The sequence below is a fragment of the Podarcis gaigeae genome, assembly GCF_964106915.1.
Source record: "Podarcis gaigeae genome assembly, chromosome: 16".
Lineage (NCBI taxonomy): Eukaryota > Metazoa > Chordata > Lepidosauria > Squamata > Lacertidae > Podarcis > Podarcis gaigeae.
This window is the reverse complement of record NC_139693.1, coordinates 33,758,946-33,780,407: the sequence shown is the minus strand read 5'-3', so window position 1 is coordinate 33,780,407 and position 21,462 is coordinate 33,758,946. Positions and strand designations below refer to the sequence as shown.

Below are 21,462 nucleotides of genomic sequence, written 5' to 3'. Positions count from 1 at the left end.
TGCTTACAAAGTGTCCCAAAGGTCAGATTCATGCATTTATCTAAGCAGCAGCAAGGAGAACACAGGCAGAATACTCTTGGGTAGAAAATACAGAAATAGACATGCTCTAAGCTTGGAGTTTGCTTAGGCACATCTTCCTTGGTCACTTGCATGGTGCAGAGATAGAGGGAAGAGGAAGAGAAGGCTTGACTTGGAGAAGACCTATCTGAGTCTAGGAATCTAACCCTGCAGTCCAAACCTCATCATGCACTAACTGGCACTCACGCATAGTTATGTTTTACTGCAGTGTCCCACAATCAGTTGGAACAATCTGTGGCATCACAGCATCTCAGCCAATGGTTGACAGAGCCATGTGGCAACTATTTTTTTTTATTAAAAAAAATTGTTGTTGTTTAGTTGTTTAGTCGTGTCCGACTCTTCGTGACCCCCTGGACCAGAGCACGCCAGGCACCCCTGTCCTCCACCGCCTCCTGCAGCTTGGTCAAACTCATGCTGGTAGTCTCGAGAACACCGTCCAACCATCTTGTCCTCTGTCATCCCCTTCTCCTTGTGCCCTCCATCTTTCCCAACATCAGGGTCTTTTCCAGGGAGTCTTCTCTTCTCATGAGGTGGCCAAAGTATTGGAGCCTCAGCTTCAGGATCTGTCCTTCCAGTGGCTGATTTCCTTAAGAATGGATAGGTTTGATCTTCTTGCAGTCCATGGGACTCTGAAGAGTCTCCTTTCGTATATAACGTGATTCACAGTGAAGTTGCAGGAACATCACTAAACACTAGTGAAATCTATCTCATGCTCTCTTTTGCATCAGAATCTCAGTGGTGCACTGGAGGGGAGTCCATTAGGGTAAATGGGGCTCTGCCCTTACTAGGGTGTGGCACTGCCCATTGGTTTCCTCCTCCTTGGTCTGAATATTGCCTTTGTAGAACTCAACAGGTGGGAAGGGGCGAGGGATGTAGCTGGTTGACTCCTCCAGTCATTGTCTCTGGCTCCACTTGTTGCTGTGCTCCTTGCCTTCTGCCCTACCAGTTAGAGTAGCCCCCCAGACACTGCTGCATTGCTGCAATGGATGGCGGAGATCAAAATACTGAACAACTCAAAGGGAAGCCAAGATACGGAGATGTGCAGAGGCCAGTTTCCCATCAGAACATTTCAGAACCTGAGAATTTTCTGCTGTGCTGTCCCAACCGTCTCCTGGGGTGTGACTTAGACATGAAGCGGTCAAGCGCTGCTGTTCTAACCTGATGTTGACACTCAACATTAATCATTGCAAAGAGAGAGGACTTAATGGGGTATCGACCCAGTTAAAAGCCCCAGGTTGATAGCAGCCCTTAACAGCTCGATATTTCGATACTTCTTAGGTACTGATCAAGAACAATGACCGTTGTCACCCCAATCACCACCAAACCTTCCGTTTCCTCTGCAGATGGAAGACGGGTGTGAATTGTCAAAATGATTGAGTGCATTTCACCCCCTGCACGGATCCAGCATCCTCATCCTCTAGTAAACATTTGATCAACCTTTTTTGCTAAGTAGCGAGGGGTTGCTTATTCTGGAAGCCTCTGCTTTTGCTCATTCAGGAAGATCAGTCGACCCCACCGTAATCAACCCTCAGCTTCTCACCAAAACTGTTGATGCTACAGGTATCTCCACAGAAATCACATCCACAACCCCTAATATCTCAGGTGGGCATGCTGAAGCAAGCCAGATACCTATGGGTGTGGTTGCAGAAGTCCCACCAGTCCCAGACTGGCCTGTGGTTCAGAAACTGCAGCCCTCTACTTGAAGGTTAGACTCCAGCACCCATCAACCCCAGCCAATGTGCCCAGTGGGGTGATAGGAGATGCACTCCAACAAGATCTAGAGCAGCCTTTCTCAACCTGTGGGTCCCCAGATGTTGTTGGACTACAACTCCCATCACCCCTAGCTAGCAAGGCCAGAGCTCAGGGATGATGGGAATTGTAGTCCAACAACATCTGAGGACCCACAGGTTGAGAACCACTGATCTAGAGGGTGATGGGTTCCCCTGTCCCTGTTGTTAACCCCAATATCTCAAAACTCCTCTCCCCACAGGAACCAACCCAGACCCTGTAGTTGTCATATGAAGCCATTCTCCATATGCTCCCTCCCAAGGGATGTATGGAGGGCAGTGACATGAAAATGGGCCTTCTCAGTGGTGGCAGTCCATCTGTGGAATTCTCTCCCAAGCAAGATGGGGCTGGCTTCATCACTGTTCATTTTTAGGTGCCAAGCAAAAACCTTCTGATTTAGCCAGGTCATGGGTGGGCAAACTGGATCCGGCCCAATTGCCTTCTAAATCCGGCCTGCGGGGCTTCCGGAGGCGGCGCGAACGGTAATGGCTGCCCTTTCCTAACCGGGAGAGGGAAGCTCCGCTGGAAAAGGGTCGTCCGCTACGGCGAAGCGGAGACCCATTTTGGAAAACCGCAGGCAGCGGAAGCCTGCGGTCTCGGGACCCGGCGGGCGCCAGGAGCAACCCCCGAAACGTTGAGGGAACCCCGTAAGGGGCTCCGGATCGCAGAGGGGGCAGCGGCGCTGTGGGTCTATGCGCATTCAGCGGAGCGAAGCCGCGCTGCTGTTGCCGGTGAGCGCCGACCTTTCTCCCTGCAACACAAGATTCCGAAACGCAACAACCCGTGAGTAACTGAGGATTTTACTAAATTTTGAGACTAAAAATACTGAAAACAAGCTGAAAGCGGAGTGACGAGGAAAAGGAAGTCCGTCTTCCGCAGCCATTGACTTTTAAAGCAAAGAGCAGGAGGAGTGGAGGCATAGAGAGAACTTTTGACAGCTCAGATTGAGCACCCGTAGAAATTACTTTCAATCCCCTTAAAGACTGTAAGCAACTGATTTTTGGACTTTTATCAGGACTTATATATCCTCTTCTTTGTGGATTACAACTTTACTTAAGAAGCCCAGGTGTCAGAACTGCCTGAGCAGTAGAACTGTCAGACTGCAAATTTGGATACATTGTATTTAAGACAATCTGAGGGAGTTCAGAATGGTTACGTTCTTGCACTACGGAACTCCAGTAAGCACAACTTGAAATATTGTGGCAAACTTAAAACCAACTCTGCTAAAACTACTTTTGTGAAGATCCCTAAGTATTGGCTCAGATTTTGTATGATTGGAATGGACTCTTCTTCTCAGGACATTTTATGCTCCCCCTAGAGGATTGAGGATTTATAACAAAAACATTGTTTTACTTTCTATTTCCCGGCCCTCTGTTTGACTGCTACCACCTGGGCCATAGCTTTCTCATGGGAACAACTCAGCTTGACCTTGACTGCTAGATAATTCTGGAATGAGTGGCGCAAAAAGAAAGGGATTAAGAACTAGACAAACAACTCTGACAACCTTAACTGCAGCCTCACAAACACGCAGATCATCTGTGCCTACTCTGCCCTCGGAGGAAAAAGCTACCTCCCTGTCACAGGCAGGGGAGGGAGAAACTGAGGAATTACAACTAGAAGAGATGGCCTCAGGAGGATCTGGTTCTGTATTAGAGAGAATTCTTGAGAAATTGGAGTCTTTGGACAGGAAAGTTGACCAACAAACTGCGAAAATTGACCTTAATACAGAAACTTTAAACAAATTATCTGGGCAAGTTGCACAAAACGCACAAGCAATCGGACAACTGAAGGAGGCTGCAGGTGAAAATCAAAAACTGGCCGAAGAGACCAGTCAAAGAGTGGGAGAGTTGGAAAAAGAAGTAAGGCCGCTCAGCAAGCAGGTTGGGGAACACCAGATCTACCTCTCTATGTTGGAACTTCGGAACAGGGAGACTAACTTAAGGATAAGATCGATACCAGAAGTGGAAGAAGGCAATCTAGCTGAGTTTTTGACCAAAGAATTCTCCAAGTTCTGGGGTCTAGAGGAGGAAGACTTTAAAATTGTGTCAGCCTTCAGACTTGGAAGACTCATAAAGAGAGAGAAGCCCAGAGACTGTTTGATTACGTTGAGATCAAAGGAGGAAAGGGACAAGATTTTGGGCCTGCACTACGGAAGATCCCTGAACATTTCGGACAAAAGAATTGAGATCTTTAAGGACATTCCTAAACAGCTGTTGGATCTCAGATCTGAATATTTGGACTTAGTAAAACTGCTGAGAAGCAACTCAATCATCTTTAGGTGGGACTTTCCCCAAGGATTATCCTTTACCTTTAGAGGGAAGAAGATTAAAATCAGAACTTTGGAAGATAGGGATAAGTTTTTGACTGCCTACGGTGAGGACCTTCATAAAGGACTTGAGCTACCCTCAGGGCCTGAACCACCACAGGTACCTGTACCACAGAACCCTGAAGACTCACAGAACAAAACACCATCCCAAGGAAATTAAACAGATTCACCCAGGATGTCTCTGCAACTTTTAAGCTGGAATATAAATGGCTGTAACAGCCCGGAAAAAAGGAAGAAAATCTTTCACATATTAAAAAAGGAGCAACTAGACATTACTTGTCTACAAGAAACACATGTGACTAGGCTCCACAGAAAAATATTGGTAAATAAAAGGTTAGGCCAAGAATTTATATCTTCGGATTCAGTTAAGAAGAGAGGAGTGGTGATATACGCAAAGGAGAGCCTCTCACCAAAATTTCTATTTAAAGATGAACATGGAAGAATTTTGGCAATTGAAATACAGCACCAAGGAGAGAAAATTTTGATACTAGGAATCTACGCTCCAAATGAAGGGAAATCAGAATTCTACAAGAAGTTGCATGAGATTATGCTGGACTATCTGGACTACGATAACATCATCATGATGGGAGATATGAATGGGATCGTCTCAACGAACATGGATAGGTCACAAAGCCAAAAGGTTACTAAAGATGGCAGACTACCAAAGACCTTTTTCGAAATGACAGACAACATGGACTGGATTGATATATGGAGGACAAAGAACCCCTTGGGGAAAGAAGGAACATTTTTCTCTGAAGCCCAACTGACTTGGACAAGAATTGACCAAATATGGATTTCTAGAGGTCTGGCTCCTAAGGTTAGGAAAGTGGAAATCTGCCCAAAGACCTGCTCCGATCATAACGCGTTGAAAATGGACATGACACTATCACCAACCGGCTCCTTTAGATGGAAGATGAATGACAACTTGTTTAGAGATCAGGAGATTATTAAGAAGGCCAAAAAAACAATAAAGGACTATTTTGAGATAAATTTGAACACTGCAGTGGAAAAAAGAACAATCTGGGACGCAAGCAAAGCTGTGATGAGAGGGTTCTTGATACAACAGAACGCCATAAAGAAAAGACTACAAAATGAGAAAAAGGATAAGATTTTGGGGAAAATTAAAGAGTTAGAGAAGAAACTAAGAGTAAACCCGAAGTCACAGCCGATCTTGAGAGAAATTAAACTTCATCAGGCACAATATTCCAAACTGATAAATCAGGAAATAGAATGGAAGATTAAATTAATGAAACAAAAAACATTTGAATCGGCTAACAAATGTGGGAAACTGCTGGCTTGGCAGTTGAAGAAGAGACAAAAGTTGAACATAGTAACAAATTTGGAAATAGAAGGAAGATATATTCAGAACCCGGTGGAAATTAGAAAATGTTTCCAGAAATATTTTAAGAAATTATACACTCAAGGGCCACAAAATGAGGAAGAGATTGCAAAATTTTTGGAGAAAAATGGACTTAAAAAACTATCACAAGAAAATAGATCACTCCTGAATAGTAAAATAACACGATTAGAGATAGAACATGCCATTCAGAATATGAAGCTGGGCAAGTCTCCAGGGCCAGATGGCTTGACCTCCAAGTACTATAAAACATTAAGTGACTATTTGATTCAACCACTGATGGAGGTCAGCAATGAAATTATGGAGGGAAAGAAGGCGCCTGAATCGTGGAAGGAAGCTTTCATCACATTGATACCAAAATCAGAAACTGAAAAGACACAACTTAAGAACTACCGTCCCATTTCCCTTTTAAATGTGGATTATAAAATATTTGCTGATGTTTTGGCAGGAAGACTCAAAAGAGTTTTAAATGAGATAATTCATAAAGACCAGGCAGGCTTTCTCCCAGGAAGACACTTGTTTGCTAATACAAGGAACATTATTGACATTTTGGAACTTTTGCAAACAAATATTAACACTAAAGCAGTTTTAATTTTTATAGACGCGGAGAAGGCCTTCGATAACATCTCTTGGAAATTTATGAAGGGGAATTTAAAAGAAATGGGAGTGGGGCGGGGTTTTGAAAATGGGATTGATGCGATTTACTCAGAACAAAAGGCAAAACTGATAGTTAACAATGTGGTTACAGAAGAGTTTAAGATTGAAAAAGGGACACGACAAGGCTGCCCGATTTCCCCTTTGCTGTTTATTTCTGTCCTGGAGGTGCTCTTGAACTTGATTAGAGGGGACCGGTTGGTGCAAGGGATTCAGATCGGAGCGAAACAATATAAACTTAAAGCTTTTGCAGATGACCTTGTTTTGACATTGCAAGAGCCAGAATCTAGCACAAAAAGAGTGTTACAATTGATTCAGGACTTTGGTCGGGTAGCGGGTTTTAAACTAAATAAACAGAAAACTAAGGTGTTGGGAAAAAACTTGACAGATACAGAGTCAGAACGGTTTCAGAGAGAAACAGAACTAACTGTGGTTAAAAAAGTAAAGTACCTAGGGGTAAACATAACAGCAAAAAATTTGAGTCTATTTAAGGACAATTATGAAAAATGTTGGTCTGAAATTAAGAGAGACTTGGACAGTTGGTTAAAATTGAAGCTTTCTTTGCTAGGCCGAATTGCTGCTATTAAGATGAATGTATTGCCTAAGATGTTGTTTTTGTTTCAAACATTGCAAATAGTGGACAAGACGGAGTGTTTCAGGAAGTGGCAGAGAGATATTTCTAAATTTGTCTGGCAGGGCAAAAAGCCCAGAATTAAGTTTAAGATATTAACTGATGCGAAAGAAAGAGGGGGCTTTGCCCTGCCAGACTTAAGGCTGTACTATGAAGCCGCAGCTTTCTGCTGGCTAAAAGACTGGCTACTTCTAGAAGACACTGATGTCTTAGATCTGGAAGGTTTTAACAATGCATTTGGTTGGCATGCATACTTATGGTATGATAAAGTTAAGATCAATAAGGCCTTTAAGAATCATATTGTCAGGAAAGCAGTGTTTAATGTCTGGACAAAATACAAAGACCTATTGGAAAATAAAACTCCAAGATGGCTATCACCTCTGGAGGCCAAGGCCCGAAAAAGACCCAATATGGAGGCCAAATGGCCGAAATATTGGGAAATAATAGAGAAAGAGGGCAATAATTGGAAATTGCAGAGTTTGGAAAAAATGAAAGACAAAGTGCGAGACTGGTTACACTACGCTCAGATCCAAGAAATTTTTAAAAATGATAAAAAGTTAGGATTCCAGGTGGAGAAATCGAAGTTGGAAACAGAATTGTTAGAACCTAAGACTAAAGTACTCTCAAGAATGTATAACTTGCTGTTGAAATGGAATACACAAGATGAAATGGTTAAGTCGGCTATGATAAAGTGGGCACAGGATATTGGGCATAATATTATGTTTGAGGATTGGGAAAGGTTGTGGACCACGGGGATGAACTTCACGGCATGTAATGCTCTGAAGGAAAATGTAATGAAAATGATATATAGGTGGTACATGACCCCAGTTAAACTTGCCAAAATATGCCATGTGCCAGACAATAAATGTTGGAAATGTAAGGAAAATGAAGGAACATTCTTTCACCTCTGGTGGACTTGTCCCAGGGTGAAGGCCTTCTGGGAAATGATATATAATGAGCTGAAAAAGGTATTTAAGTATACCTTCCTTAAGAAACCAGAGGCCTTCCTCTTGGGCATTGTCGGCCAGATGGTGCCAAAGAAGGATCGAACATTCTTTTTGTACGCAACAGCAGCAGCAAGGATACTTATCGCTAAGAAGTGGAAAACTCAAGATCTACCCACGCTGGAAGAATGGCAGATGCAGCTGATGGATTATATGCAACTGGCAGAGATGACTGGCAGAATTCGAGACCTGGGAGAAGAGAGGGTTGAAGAAGATTGGAGGAAATTTAAGACTTATTTACAAAAATATTGTGATTTGGTGGAAAGTTAAGTAGGATGTTTGATCATAAATAATTGGCCACCACAAAATCGGATTGGAATGGGATGTAAAGCGAGATTAAGAGAAACAAATTTTCAGAGAACTATATTTAAATAAGCGGTTATAAAATTTGCAAACTAGATGATAAATTGCATGAAAAAAATTTATGATGATGAAATTGGCAGTGGGAGATGTGAGGAAGTCCAAAGAAGTTATGAAATTCTGTTGAGATAAAAGTAAGGTTGTTTGTATTCTATTCTGTAAAAAACCCTAATAAAAATTTTATTAAAAAAAAAATAAATCCGGCCTGCGAACGGTCTGGGAATCAGCGTGTTTTTACATGAGTAGAATGTGTGTTTTTATTTAAAATGAATCTTTGGGTTATTTGTGGGGCATAGGAATTTGTTCATTATTTTTTTCCAAAATATAGTCCAGCCCTCCACAAGGTCCGTGGGACAGTGGACTGGCCCCCTGCTGAAAGAGTTTGCTGACCCCTGACCCAGGTCATTCGACCTTAATTTTCTGCTTATCTTTGGGTGGGGTAGAATTGACTCTACACACACACACACAAAGATGTGAGTGACATTTAGTGTTGTTTTTACTCTTGCTTTTGCACTTTTCAATTCTTGTTTTTGTAAGTAGCATTGAGTTCACCTTTGTGGGAAAAGAGAATTTAAACCTTGGGTGTGCATGTGCCCTTTGACTCTGTTTGGGTTTCACAGAGCCTTTTTCCAGTTTTGCTTGTTTTTTGTACATCACACCGACTGTGGTGGACCTACATTGGGGGGGGGGCATTCTTTCGTCAATGCTCCAGGAGACCTTGCGGGACCCTTTCCCCTCCCCCCCCCCCGGTGAAACACCCCAGGACTCTCCAGGCAGTCCCATCCCAAAAGACTTGGGGGGGCTGAAAACACCTCAGCCCTATAGTGTTGGTGCCTATGTTTGAGGGCCCTGAAGCCTGAACTGTCCGGGGGGGGGGGGGCCTTCGCAACCAGCAATGAGGTCTGGGTAACCACTGTTATCTTCTTCAGTGGGGTTGTTCCATGACAGATCATCACAAGGTATGATATATACAGTGGTACCTCGGGTTAAGAACTTAATTCGTTCCAGAGGTCCGTTCTTAACCTGAAACTGTTCTTTACCTGAAGCAGCACTTTAGCTAATGGGGCCTCCTGCTGCAGCCGCGTCGCCGAAGCACGATTTCTGTTCTCATCCTGAAGCAAAGTTCTTAACCCGAGGTGATATTTCTGGGTTAGCGGAGTCTGTAACCTGAAGCGTATGTAACCCGGGGTATCACTGTATATATACTGTACAGCGGTACCTTGGTTTAAGAACAGTCCTGTTTAAGAACGATTCGGTTTACGAACTCCGCAAAACCAGAAGTAGTGTCCCGGTTTGTGAACTTTACCTCGGTCTAAGTATGGAATCCGAACGGTGGAAGGGGACCAGCTGCAGAAGGACTCATTAGGAAAAGCGCGCCTCGGTTTAAGAATGGTTTCGGTTTAAGAACGGACTTCCGGAACGGATTGAGTTGATAAACCAAGGTACCACTATATAAAACTTCAACGTCTCATACTTTGATTAAAATTGCTATACTGGATTGTTTCACATGTCAAGGTCCCTGGTGTGAATAAAACTTTCCTATGCCTTATCCTTTTTGAGTAATTAGGAGGAAGTAGGGAAATGATGTGGGACGCGGGTGGTACTGTAGGTTAAACCACAGAGCCTAGGACTTGCCGATCTGAAGGTCGGTGGTTCGAATCCCCATGACGGGGTGAGCTCCTGTTGTTCGGTCCCTGCTCCTGCCCACCTAGCAGTTCAAAAGCAAGTCAAAGTGCAAGTAGATAAATAGGTACCACTCTGGCAGGAAGGTAAACGGCGTTTCCGTGTGCTGCTCTGTTTCGCCAGAAGCGGCTTAGTCATGCTGGCCACATGACCCGGAAGCTGTACGCTGGCTCCCTCAGCCAATAAAGCGATATGAGCGCCGCAACCCCAGAGTCGGTCACGACTGGACCTAATGGTCAGGGGTCCCTTTACCTTTACCTTTTAGGGAAATGTTGTATACATGCATGATGCACTTTTCAAAGCAAATTTTTTAAGCATTGTGGACTGAACTGGTTTGTGGGGGCCCTTCAGGATTAGGCATCATTAGTTTCGCAGTAGATTTTCTCCTTCACTGTGTTTCTGAAAGACCCCTGTCTCTTGCCCAAAGCAGGAGTGGGAGAAGGGAACATCACCTTCCCCTTCGCTGTTATCTCACCGAAATGCACATGGACCCCTTTAGCGACAAGATGGAAGTGCAACCCCGAGTTTCCTATAACTGCTCGTCTATGTAATCAAAAGTGTTTTGTAGCTGGTTAGGAAAATTAAACGTCAGCTCCGGGATGCATGAAGGTCATCAGATTCCATTACTTAAAGTAATGTACATAGATCTGTTCTGACACATCCATTTGTTAACGAGGGATGCGGCATTCAATGTGGAAGCCGAGTGTAAACATGTAAGAGTATGTGTGAGAGAGAGAGACTAGGTGAGGTGTAACTAAAGAGACCCTTTGACGTATTGAATCATTTCTTTCTTTTCCCAACCTTCTCCTTTTTTGGGTTTTAACAGGATTGGCTGACAAAATTCGGCTATCTGCCCCCTCCAGACCCCATCACAGGAAAACTTCAGACACAGGAAGAGCTCACCAAAGCCATTGTGGCCATGCAGCAGTTTGGTGGCCTTGAAACCACTGGGATTCTAGGTGAGTAGAGAATTGGGAAAAGAACATTTGTTGTTTCCAACATAGCTCAATGCAGTGGGTGCCATTTTTTTTAATGCTGGTGGACCCATTTGTATTTGTGAGTGCCACCCCATCTGGTCATTTCACTTCCTCTTCCTTTGATAAAAACCACCCACCTCCCTAAGAAAGAGAGAGAGAAAGAGAGGGAGAGGGAACTCATTGCATTTCCAAGGAATCTAGGCAAAAGTCAGACTGAATAGAATTCACCTGAGCTTGAAAAGCACATAGAGTTGACGGAAGAGCATCATTCTTCTCAACTTCTTTCAGCTTTCCAAGCAAGGGGGGAGTGACCATTACACCACCTTAGGACCCAAGGGGGTAGTGTGTCAGGGGGCTCAGAGACTTCACGGGCACCGGATAAAGACCTCAAGAGTGCCCCAGGCGCCATGCTAGCAGACCCTGGCTTAGTGGTTGACCATATCCTTTGCATGCAGAATGAGCTTAGCACTCATTTCCACATTAATTGCAACTGAGGTTTTGTTTCAGGAAGCAAATAACATAGAAATAAGCACTTTGGTTCTGGAAACGGCTTTTACATCACACGAAAGCAATGTGGGAATCTGTCCGGTAGATTCAGATTTCAGGTGCGGGTTTGTTTGCCAACCTGATGCCCTCCAGATGTTTGATGACTAAGGTGATGACTAGGGCTGTTGGAGTTGCGGTCCAAAACATCTGGATGGCGCCAGATTGGCAATTGGCTCCTTAGACCATGGGTAGGCAAACTAAGGCCCACCGGCCAAATCAGGCCCAATTGCCTTCTGGATCCGGCCCGCAGACGGTCCGGGAATCGCCGTGTGGATCACCAGTGCGTGTGTTATTTCCCTCTCCATCCCTCTCCCTCACACAGCAGTGCCGCCTCCTCCCTCCCTCCCTCCTCCTGGCTTCTCCCTGCCGTGACTAGAGGAGGAAGGGGGCTGGACCATGTTGGTGCCAGAGCAGCAGCAGCGCTCGAGCGGCCGCCATTTTAAGCAGCCCCTCTCCAGAGCCCTTTCACAGGCTGCTCATCATCCCTCCACCACCGCTGCCACCAGCCCCTGCCGCTCGCAAGACACAGGTAAGCAGTCACCAGGGCTCATGGTGCTCTTGCATCTTATTTTCCCCTTTAAAATATAGTCCGGCCCGCCGTCCCCCCAAGGTCTGAGGGACAGTGGACCAGCCCCCTGCTGAAAAAGTTTGCTGACCCCTGCCTTAGACCATTGCAAAAAAAAACAAATGAAATACTGTGAAAATCCCTGAAATGAGAAGTAATCGACTAGAAATATTATCTTGTGGATAATAATTCAGTTTCTAATACTGAATTTACGAAAAAGGTTAGAAACTGTACTTTTGAGTCCTCAATCCTTTATTACTGCACTTTGCTTTACCTAGGTTGAGCTAGGATTATAATACTTCAGAATTTTTGGGGGGGTTTTACCCTTTTTTTAAAAATTGGTCATTTAAAGTTTATGATTCTTCTATTTCCTTCTGAGGAAACTGAATAGTTCTGTGAAACGAGGTTTGTAGCCAGCATCCCGTTAAGGCTTTGTTCTATTTTAGGTTTTTCTAGTCTTTTCCTTAAGCTTTTTGATTTTTATTATTTAGTTTATTTCCACAAGATAATGTTTCTAGTTGATTACTTCTCGTTTCGGGGATTTTCATGGTATTTCATTTGCTTTGTGCAATTTCTCAGTTGTATCACTGTCTTTTTTCTATTAGACCAGGGGTCGGCAACCTGCGGCTCCGGAGCCGCATGCGGCTCTTTAACGCCTTTGCCGCGGCTCCGGGGTGGAGGCGAGGGGAGGAGGCGCATTTTCCTTTGTTCCCGCCCCAAGCCTCGCGCGCCCGACGGGAGCTCCTGCCGGGCGCGCAAGGCTTGCAGACACTCGCCCGAAGCACGGGGAGCCCTCCGGAGGGCTCCCTGTGCTTCGGGCGGCAAGCTGCCGCCCCAAGCCTCGCGCGCCCGACGGGAGCTCCTGCCGGGCGCGCAAGGCTTGCAGACACTCGCCCGAAGCACGGGGAGCCCTCCGGAGGGCTCCCTGTGCTTCGGGCAACAGGCTGCCGCCCCAAGCCTCGCGCGCCCGACGGGAGCTCCTGCCGGGCGCGCAAGGCTTGCAGACACTCGCCCGAAGCACGGGGAGCCCTCCGGAGGGCTCCCTGTGCTTCGGGCGGCAGGCTGCCGCCCCAAGCCTCGCGCGCCCGACGGGAGCTCCTGCCGGGCGCGCAAGGCTTGCAGACACTCGCCCGAAGCACGGGGAGCCCTCCGGAGGGCTCCCTGTGCTTCGGGCGGCAAGCTGCCGCCCCAAGCCTCGCGCGCCCGACGGGAGCTCCTGCCGGGTGCGCAAGGCTTGCAGACACTCGCCCGAAGCACGGGGAGCCCTCCGGAGGGCTCCCTGTGCTTCGGGCGGCAGGCTGCCGCCCCAAGCCTCGCGCGCCCGACGGGAGCTCCTGCCGGGCGCGCAAGGCTTGCAGACACTCGCCCGAAGCACGGGGAGCCCTCCGGAGGGCTCCCTGTGCTTCGGGCGGCAAGCTGCCGCCCCAAGCCTCGCGCGCCCGACGGGAGCTCCTGCCGGGTGCGCAAGGCTTGCAGACACTCGCCCGAAGCACGGGGAGCCCTCCGGAGGGCTCCCTGTGCTTCGGGCAACAGGCTGCCGCCCCAAGCCTCGCGCGCCCGACGGGAGCTCCTGCCGGGCGCGCAAGGCTTGCAGACACTCGCCCGAAGCACGGGGAGCCCTCCGGAGGGCTCCCTGTGCTTCGGGCGGCAGGCTGCCGCCCCAAGCCTCGCGCGCCCGACGGGAGCTCCTGCCGGGCACGCAAGGCTTGCAGACACTCGCCTGAAGCACGGGGAGCCCTCCGGAGGGCTCCCTGTGCTTCGGGCAACAGGCTGCCGCCCCAACAGGCTGCCGCTGGCTGATTTGCTGCTATTGCTTTGCAATTTGCAGCTACTGTTTTGAAGGGGAGTGAAGAACACACACTCAAAAAAAGGTAACTTGTTAATATAACGTTTATTTCTATGAGGAGGAGTAATTCTGAGGGGTCAAACAAAAAATAATTAAAAAGTGTCAAAAAAGTTATTTTTATAATGACGAGGATAACATTGGGCTAAGAAACAATGTATGCAGTGTTATATTTGTTTTAAATGTCGCAATGGTTTTGCGGCTCCCAGTTGTTGTTTTTTCTTCGGAAACGGGTCCAAGTGGCTCTTTTTGTCTTAAAGGTTGCAGACCCCTGTATTAGACCATTGCAAAGCAGAGCCTAACAATGAAAAGAGGAGTTACAATCAGCTTGGATACAAACCGTGTTTCTTTTATTGCACTTCTCTATCCTGCCTTTCCATCTGAGGAGCTCAAAGTGGCATATATGGTTCTCTCCACCTGCCTTCTCTCTTAATCCTGACAACAACCCTGATAGGTAGGTTAGGCAGAGGGGGAGGGACTGGCTCAAAGCAGCGGCGTAGTGTGGGTTGTCAGCACCCGGGGCAAGGCAAGTAATTTGCGCCCCCTAACCCGGGGCAAGGCAAGTAATTTGCGCCCCCTAACCCGGGGCAAGGCAAGTAATTTGCACCCCCTAACCCCTAACCTGCCGCCACTGCCAGCTTCTTCTTGCTGCTGCCTGGGCTGGGGTATTTACGGTAAGGTAGCCACAGCGGCGGCGGGTCCGTGTCAGGTGATCTGAGGCGAGTTGCCACTGGCGCTGCCGCCCAAACGATGCCGCTTGCCCAGAGGAGGAGGAGGGCAGAGAGGCGAGGAAAATGCAACATGGCCCAGCAGCTGCAGCAGCAGCGGGGCTGTGAGGAGGGGCTGCCTGGCGCGCCCTCCGCGGCCCTGACGCATGGGGACCGCGGCGAGCGCTGAGAGCCGCTGCCTGCCGGACGCCTTCAGCCCGTACGCGCGCACAGCTCGTTGGTTCCGCGAGACATGGGGCTCTGCTACAGCCTGTGCCCGAGGCTCTTCGGCGACTCCGGAGGCGGCGAGCGCGCCCCCCCCCAGATGTTGCGCCCGGCCCCCCCTGCACCCCCCACGCTACGCCACTGGCTCAAAGTCACCACCCAGGGAGCTTCATGGCGGAGTGGGGATTTGAACCCTGCTCTCCCAGACCCCCAGTCCGACACTCTGACTGAAACGCCATGATGTGAGCAAGCTTAACAGTGCAGGCATTCCTTGGAAAACACCACCTCGTGGCAGAAATGACTGGCAGAATCCGAGACCAGGGAGAAGAGTCGGTGGAAGAAGATTGGAAGAAATTTAAAGATTACTTACAGAAATATTGTAAAATTAATGAATGTTAGAAAGATGTTGGAATGAAGTTACATGGCTTTAGCAGAAATGCTATAAAGAATTAAGTACCATAGATTGTAAATGGATTAAAGGGAAAAATAAGGTTAGAATGTATTAAGATAAATTATAGGACAGAAAATTGAGGAAGATGGAAAGGATTTGCTGAAACAATTAATTGAAGTGGAATACAAAAAAGGGAGGTGTGAGGAAGTCGCTGAAACAAGTAAATGAAAGATAACAATATTGAAAGTATTGGAGTGTTTTCTTAAATGTTTTTGTTTTGTTTTCGCTATTTTTGTTTTTGTATTGTATTGTTTTGTTTTGTTATGTTTAATTCTTTTTCTTTTCTTTTTGTAACTCATAAAATTTTAATAAATATAATTTTATACAAGGAAAACACCACCTCGTCCCCTCAGAAGAGGAAAGGCTGTTACCGGTAACATATGTTCAGAATGACTCGAATGAAATGAAAGTTATGCAAAGGCTGGAGGAGAGTTTGCAAGGCCAGTCGGCTTGCCCCCCAACCCACCCGCCCCACTGCAGCCGTCTGTCCAGAAGGGAACCAGAAGCGGTAGCTTCACCCTTCCATTGCGCAGCTGCTCTCGTGGCCTCTTGGCAGCTTCCGCTGGGAGAGGAAGGATCCCTGCGTGCGAGAAGCAGACGGTCTCGCCTGCCATCCCGGGGAAGTAATTACATGGCTCAGGTGTTTCGTCGCCCCGTGCGGCCGGCAACCCGAGGCGGGCAATTATTTCGCCAGCTTCTCACGCTTCTGGGGTGGGGTGGGGGGTTTCCGCAATGTGATGCGAAGAGCTTTCTGTCTCTGCCTGTCTTCCCACCTCTGAAACACGTGAGCCGTCCAGACATCTGGTATGCCTTTTCCTCCTCCAAAAACCCTCCTGCCCCTGTTTCGCTTTCTTTCTTTCCCACCCCTCCCCAGCATAATTGCTTTGCAGATTGCTAACGACTTTATCAAAGTTGACCTTAAGCACAGCTAAAATGAGCTAGGTGAAAGACAAGCCACAGCTTTGTGACAAAGTCATAAGGGGGGGCAGATTGTGCATTGTTGTTATTACCAAATAATAATAATAATAATAATAATATGATAAGAAATAATAAATTTTATTTATACCCCGCCCTCCTAGGCCAGAGCCAGGCTCAGAGCCGCTAACACCAGTAAAATTACAATAAAAACATAATGGGGGGGGGGACAATTTAAAATACATGTTAAAATGCAATTTAAAATGCAGTCTCATTTTAAAAGTAGCCCATAGATCAAAACCATAAGGGGAGGGAAACAGAAGGGTCAGACTGAGTCCAAACCAAAGGCCAGGCAGAACAGCTCTGTTTTGCAGGCCCTGCAGAAAGATGTCAAGTCCCACAGGGCCCTGGTCTCATGTTATAATAATATTAATGGGTTGCAGCCATCTAAGAGTAGACCCCTTGACTCAAGTTATGCTGTCTTCCTGAAAAGGTGATTTCATTTCACTGCCATGGGAGCCCAGGAAAACCGCTGGTTTTCCCCCTCTCTACCTGAAAGCATCCTTTTCGAACTGCTAACGTCCTTCAGAATTCATTCCACAGGTATAAACAAGCCCCTTCACTTTTCACCATAAGGCCTGAGTACTTATTTGCTGCTCTTCTCTCCCTACGACGACCCAAAATCCTGAGACAGCTAAGCGAAATGAAGGAAATTGTGCATATTTTTGCAGAAGGCTAGGAGGGGTGCGGGTGGTGCTCTGGGTTAAACCACAGAACCTAGGACTTGCCGATCTGAAGGTCGGTGGTTCAAATCCCCGCAACGGGGTGAGCTCCCGTTGCTCGGTCCCTGCTCCTGCCCACCTAGCAGTTCAAAAGCACATCAAAGTAGATCAATAGGTACCGCTCCAGCGGGAAGGTAAACAGCGTTTCCGTGAGCTGCTCTGGTTCGCCAGAAGCGGCTTAGTCATGCTGGCCACATGACCCGGAAGCTGTACGCCGGCTCCCTCAGCCAATAAAGCAAGATGAGCGGCGCTACCCCAGAGTCGGTCACGACTGGACCTAATGGTCAGGGGTCCCTTTACTCTTTACCTTTACCTAGTTTTCTCAATGCAGGATTTCCACGTTGCCCACAGCAAAAAAAGTGGATCTCTGTTTCAGAGGAACAGAGAGCTTTTTTCCTGCCCAAGGGAGGAAAATTCCCTTCTGGGCAACTTTCTTGGGGTCGTATGCCACTGGTGGGAGGAGCCAGAAGCAGAAGTGGGTGGGGCAAACAGGGAGTACATTTCACCACTGTTCTAAGTAGGCTACTTTCTATGCACACAACCTCACAGACCTTGCTGTCTTCCATCCAGGCGAGCAGGAAGCATCCTCAGTTCAACGACACAGTGCAGCCAGGCAAAAACCCATTTGGGTTATAAAGGCAGGGCCTGGGGAGAATTCCGAGGGCCAGATAGGGAGGACGTGAGGGCCGCTCACAGCTCTTGGGCCAGGGGCTCCCCTCCCTCTGGTTTCGGAAAAAGCTTGAAGGAACCTGCTAATTATGTCAGAGCTGCCTCTAGGTCCCAGCTCACAGAGGACCAACGCCAGGTTGATGTAATATACAAAAGTCTTTATTGAAGTTTAGTTTCCATTTCAACGCCAGAGCGTGCAGCCCTACGTCTTAGACCTTAGATCGGCGAAGTCCCGTCTGAATCACCTCCCCTTCCGCACCAGTTTAAGATCCTAGCCCTGCTCCACCTTCTGCGCTGTTCTCTCCTCCTCTGGGTCCTCCTGCCCACCGGGACATTGCCCTTTCTGGACTCCTCCGACGCTGAGTCGCTCAGCTCCTCCCCCTGCCTCCGGCGGGCTTTAGGACCCGGTTCCCAATCCTCATTCTCTGCTGTCCCGCGCTCCTGTACATTTGAACTTGTTTCTCGCGCCAACCCAGTGACCTTTCTCCTAACCGTTACACTGCTTCTATCGCTGCTTCCCTCTTCCGTGACACTGGCCGGATCTGACCTCCCCTCCGTTGCCCGACTCTCCGATGGAGGCGTGGTCAGCTCTGCCTCGTCTCCTCTCCCTGGTGGGGAAAGCACTGGCCCCGATACCTGGGACTCTTCCCCCCCACTCTGCTCTGGTGGGGAAGCTGGTCCTGATTTCCAACTACTGCTCTGGGAGTCCCTGCTGCCCCCTTGCTCCTGGGGCGTTCCCCTTGGGAACCCCCTGCCCCTGGCCACTGGCGCCCCCTTTTGTGAATCTTCCGATTCGCTGGGGAGGCTCATGGAATCCCTCGGACCACTGTCCCCTCCTACGTTCCCCTCGGATTCCTCCCCCTCACTCTCCATCTCCCCTCTTCCCTGTGCCTCTGCTCCTAAGCCCCTGACAGATGCCCTCTTTCTTTGCCAAGTGCAGAGACGCTTTTAGGGCAGCTCTGTGTGACTCAGGCTTTGAACAGCAGCCACTGTCTTTTGAACAGCTCTTCAAGCTTCCCCTCCTCCCTTCCTCTGCCTCCCCCTCCCCTATCGCCACATCGCCGGGACTCTCCTTCTCAGTTCCTAATTAAATTCATGTAATTATTTCTCCCCCGTCTTATCGGATGCACCAAGGTGCCCAGGAGCGAAAAGAAGGAACAGTTTGCTTTTATTGGTTGGCCCGCGCTTTCGTTGAAATTGGAAGTGCACGCCACTTAAATTTAAAGGAGAGCATGTGATCTGTTCTCTCTTAAAGAGCAGCTTGGAAATGGCAGGACGTGCCTGTTTTTTGTTTTTGTTTTTCCTTTTGAGGAAACTCGAAGCAATTCCCCGCACGTATCTTGTGTGTGAACCTTCGGGGGTTGCTCTAGTTATCTCCCGCTTGGACTACTCCAACGCGCTCTACGTGGGGCTTCCTTTGAAGGTGACCCGGAAACTGCAATTAATCCAGAATGTGGCAGCTAGACTGGTGACTGGGAGTGGCCGCCGGGACCACATAACACCGGTTGCGAGAGATCTGCATTGGCTCCCAGTACGTTTCCGAGCACGATTCAAAGTGTTGGTGCTGACCTTTAAAGCCCTAAACGGCCTCGGTCCTGTATACCTGAAGGAGCGTCTCCACCCCCATTGTTCTGCCAGGACACTGAGGTCCAGCACCAAGGACCTTCCGGCGGCTCACTCACTGCAAGAAGCCAAGTTACAGGGAACCAGGCAGAGGGCCTTCTCGGTAGTGGCACCCACCCTGTGGAACGCCCTCCCATCAGATGTCAAAGAGATAAACAACTACCTGGCATTCAGAAGACATCTTAAGGCAGCCCTGTTCAGGGAAGTTTTTAATATTTAACGCTGTACTGTTTTTAACACTTGATTGGGAGCCACCCAGAGTGGCTGGGGAAACTCAGCCAGATGGGCGTGATATAAATAAGAAATTATTATTATTGTTGTTGTTGTTGTTGCTGACTTTATGTAAAGAAAAACAGTGAGTGTAATAAAATAATAATAATAATAATAATAATAATAATAATAATAATAATAATAATATAATAATAATAATAATAATAATAATAATAATAATAATAATAATTTATTAATTCATTCCCCAGCCACTCTGGGTGGCTCCCAACTGAATATTAAAAACATGATAAAACATCATTAAAAACTTCCCTAAACAGGGCTGCCTTTCAGAGGTCTTCTAAAAGTCAGATAGATGTTTGTTTCCTTGACATCTGACGGGAAGGCAGGTGCCACCACTGAGAAGACCCTCTGCCTGGTTCCCTGTAACCTCACAGTGAGGAAACCACCAGAAGGCCCTCAGAGCTGGACCTCAGTATCCAGGCTGAACGATGGGGGTGGAGATGCTCCTTCAGGTATAGCATAAGAAGCGCCCTCTTCAATGAGACCAAAGGTCTACCTCGTTCAGTATCCTGATCTCACAGTGGCTGATCAGATGCCTATGAAAAGCCTGCCCTTCGTGTGGTCCTCACTGCCTGGTATTCAGAAGCTTAGGAAGGAAAGATCTTCCAGTCCTTAAGGACATGATACTAGCTTGCTGGGTCAGCCAAATGACCCCTCTTGTCCAGGACCCTGTTCTCACAGGGAACAAACAAATGCCTATGGGAAACCCGTAAGCAGGACCCGAACACAAGCACCCTCTCTCCTCCAGTGGTTCCCAGCAACTGGCATTTGAAAGCATTCACTGCTGCCTCCCAACTGTGGAGAGATCTCCTAACCATCATGACTAGTAACCCTAGAAGGCCCTCTCCTCCATGGGTGAAGTCCTTTCTTTCATCTGTTCCTGAATCTATTAACAATCAGTTCCATTGAGTGTCCACGAGTTCTGATGTTATGAACGTGCAGATTTCTGAGTCATTTTTCAGGCAGTAATTATATCATTTATAAATGCATAATGAGTCAGGAGTCTGCGTTGACTGCGGGGGGGACGACAGCTTTCTAATGGGCCAATTTAGACCATTCTTCAAGCCATGGTCTGGGGTATCAGAAATAAATCTTGGATATGTTCGCTTTCCTGTTGGAGCAAAGACTGATCGATTCTGCATCAATACGCTGCCTTTCAATGATAAATCATACTTAAGGCGGCTTATGAACCATACAAATGAAAAACGAGCCTAACAATTACAGCAAACAATGTCATTAAAAAAACTCTATATATCAGCAGACATGTCTAAATATATAATTCTTCATGTGCCTCCTCCATGAGAGGTCTGCAAGATTTTTCTTCAGTAGCTCCCCATTTATGGGATGTTCTCCCTCGGGAGACTCACCTGGTGCCTTCTTTAAAGACCTTTTAGTGCCTGGCGAAAACATTCCTCTTCAACCAAGCCTTTGGCTGATTAACATCCTATATCCTTTTACTGTAATTGTGTTTGTGGGAGGCGGTAGATCAGGGAAGGGGGTTATTGTTTTGGTTTGTTTTCGTTCCTTTTCCATTATGTATTTTGTGGGGGTTTTTTATCTTGTGTTTTTATGCTGTGAACTTTCCTGAGATCTTCAGGGGAAGGGTGGTATACAAATTTAATAATGGGCGCTCACCATGTCTCTGACAGTGGGCGACTATTTGCGGCCCAGCACGCAGCCCCGCCACCCACCCGAAGCCACGCCATGCTGTTGGGCCATCGCTCTGATCTCTAGGCAAAGGCCTATGGGTTCCCGCCAAACCTCCATATTTGAATCAGCCAATCCGCAGCAGGCCAGGGAGCTGAGCTAAAGGAGAGGACCGTGGAAGCGCAGGCTTCACTCTGGTCCACTCCTTAGATTTAAAAGGAGGTCGGAGCCAACACTGGCAGCACAGCAGCCTCAGAGCGTCACCCACCCAGCCTTCCAATGGTTTCTTTCTTTACAGGCTAACCTTCTCCTTTCCAGGTCCATGAATGTTGCTGCAGTC

The 21,462-nt window shown here is 47.5% G+C and overlaps 1 protein-coding gene across 1 annotated transcript in view; it reads left to right on the top strand.

The window, feature by feature from the left end:
- The window catches only part of MMP17 (matrix metallopeptidase 17), a 171,468-nt gene that overhangs the window by 110,095 nt on the left and 39,911 nt on the right, over positions 1 to 21,462 (top strand). Inside the window, exon 2 of the mRNA XM_083717318.1 lies at positions 10,708 to 10,840. Coding sequence (XP_083573444.1) covers positions 10,708 to 10,840 — 133 coding nt within the window. The remainder of the gene's footprint in view (positions 1 to 10,707; positions 10,841 to 21,462) is intronic.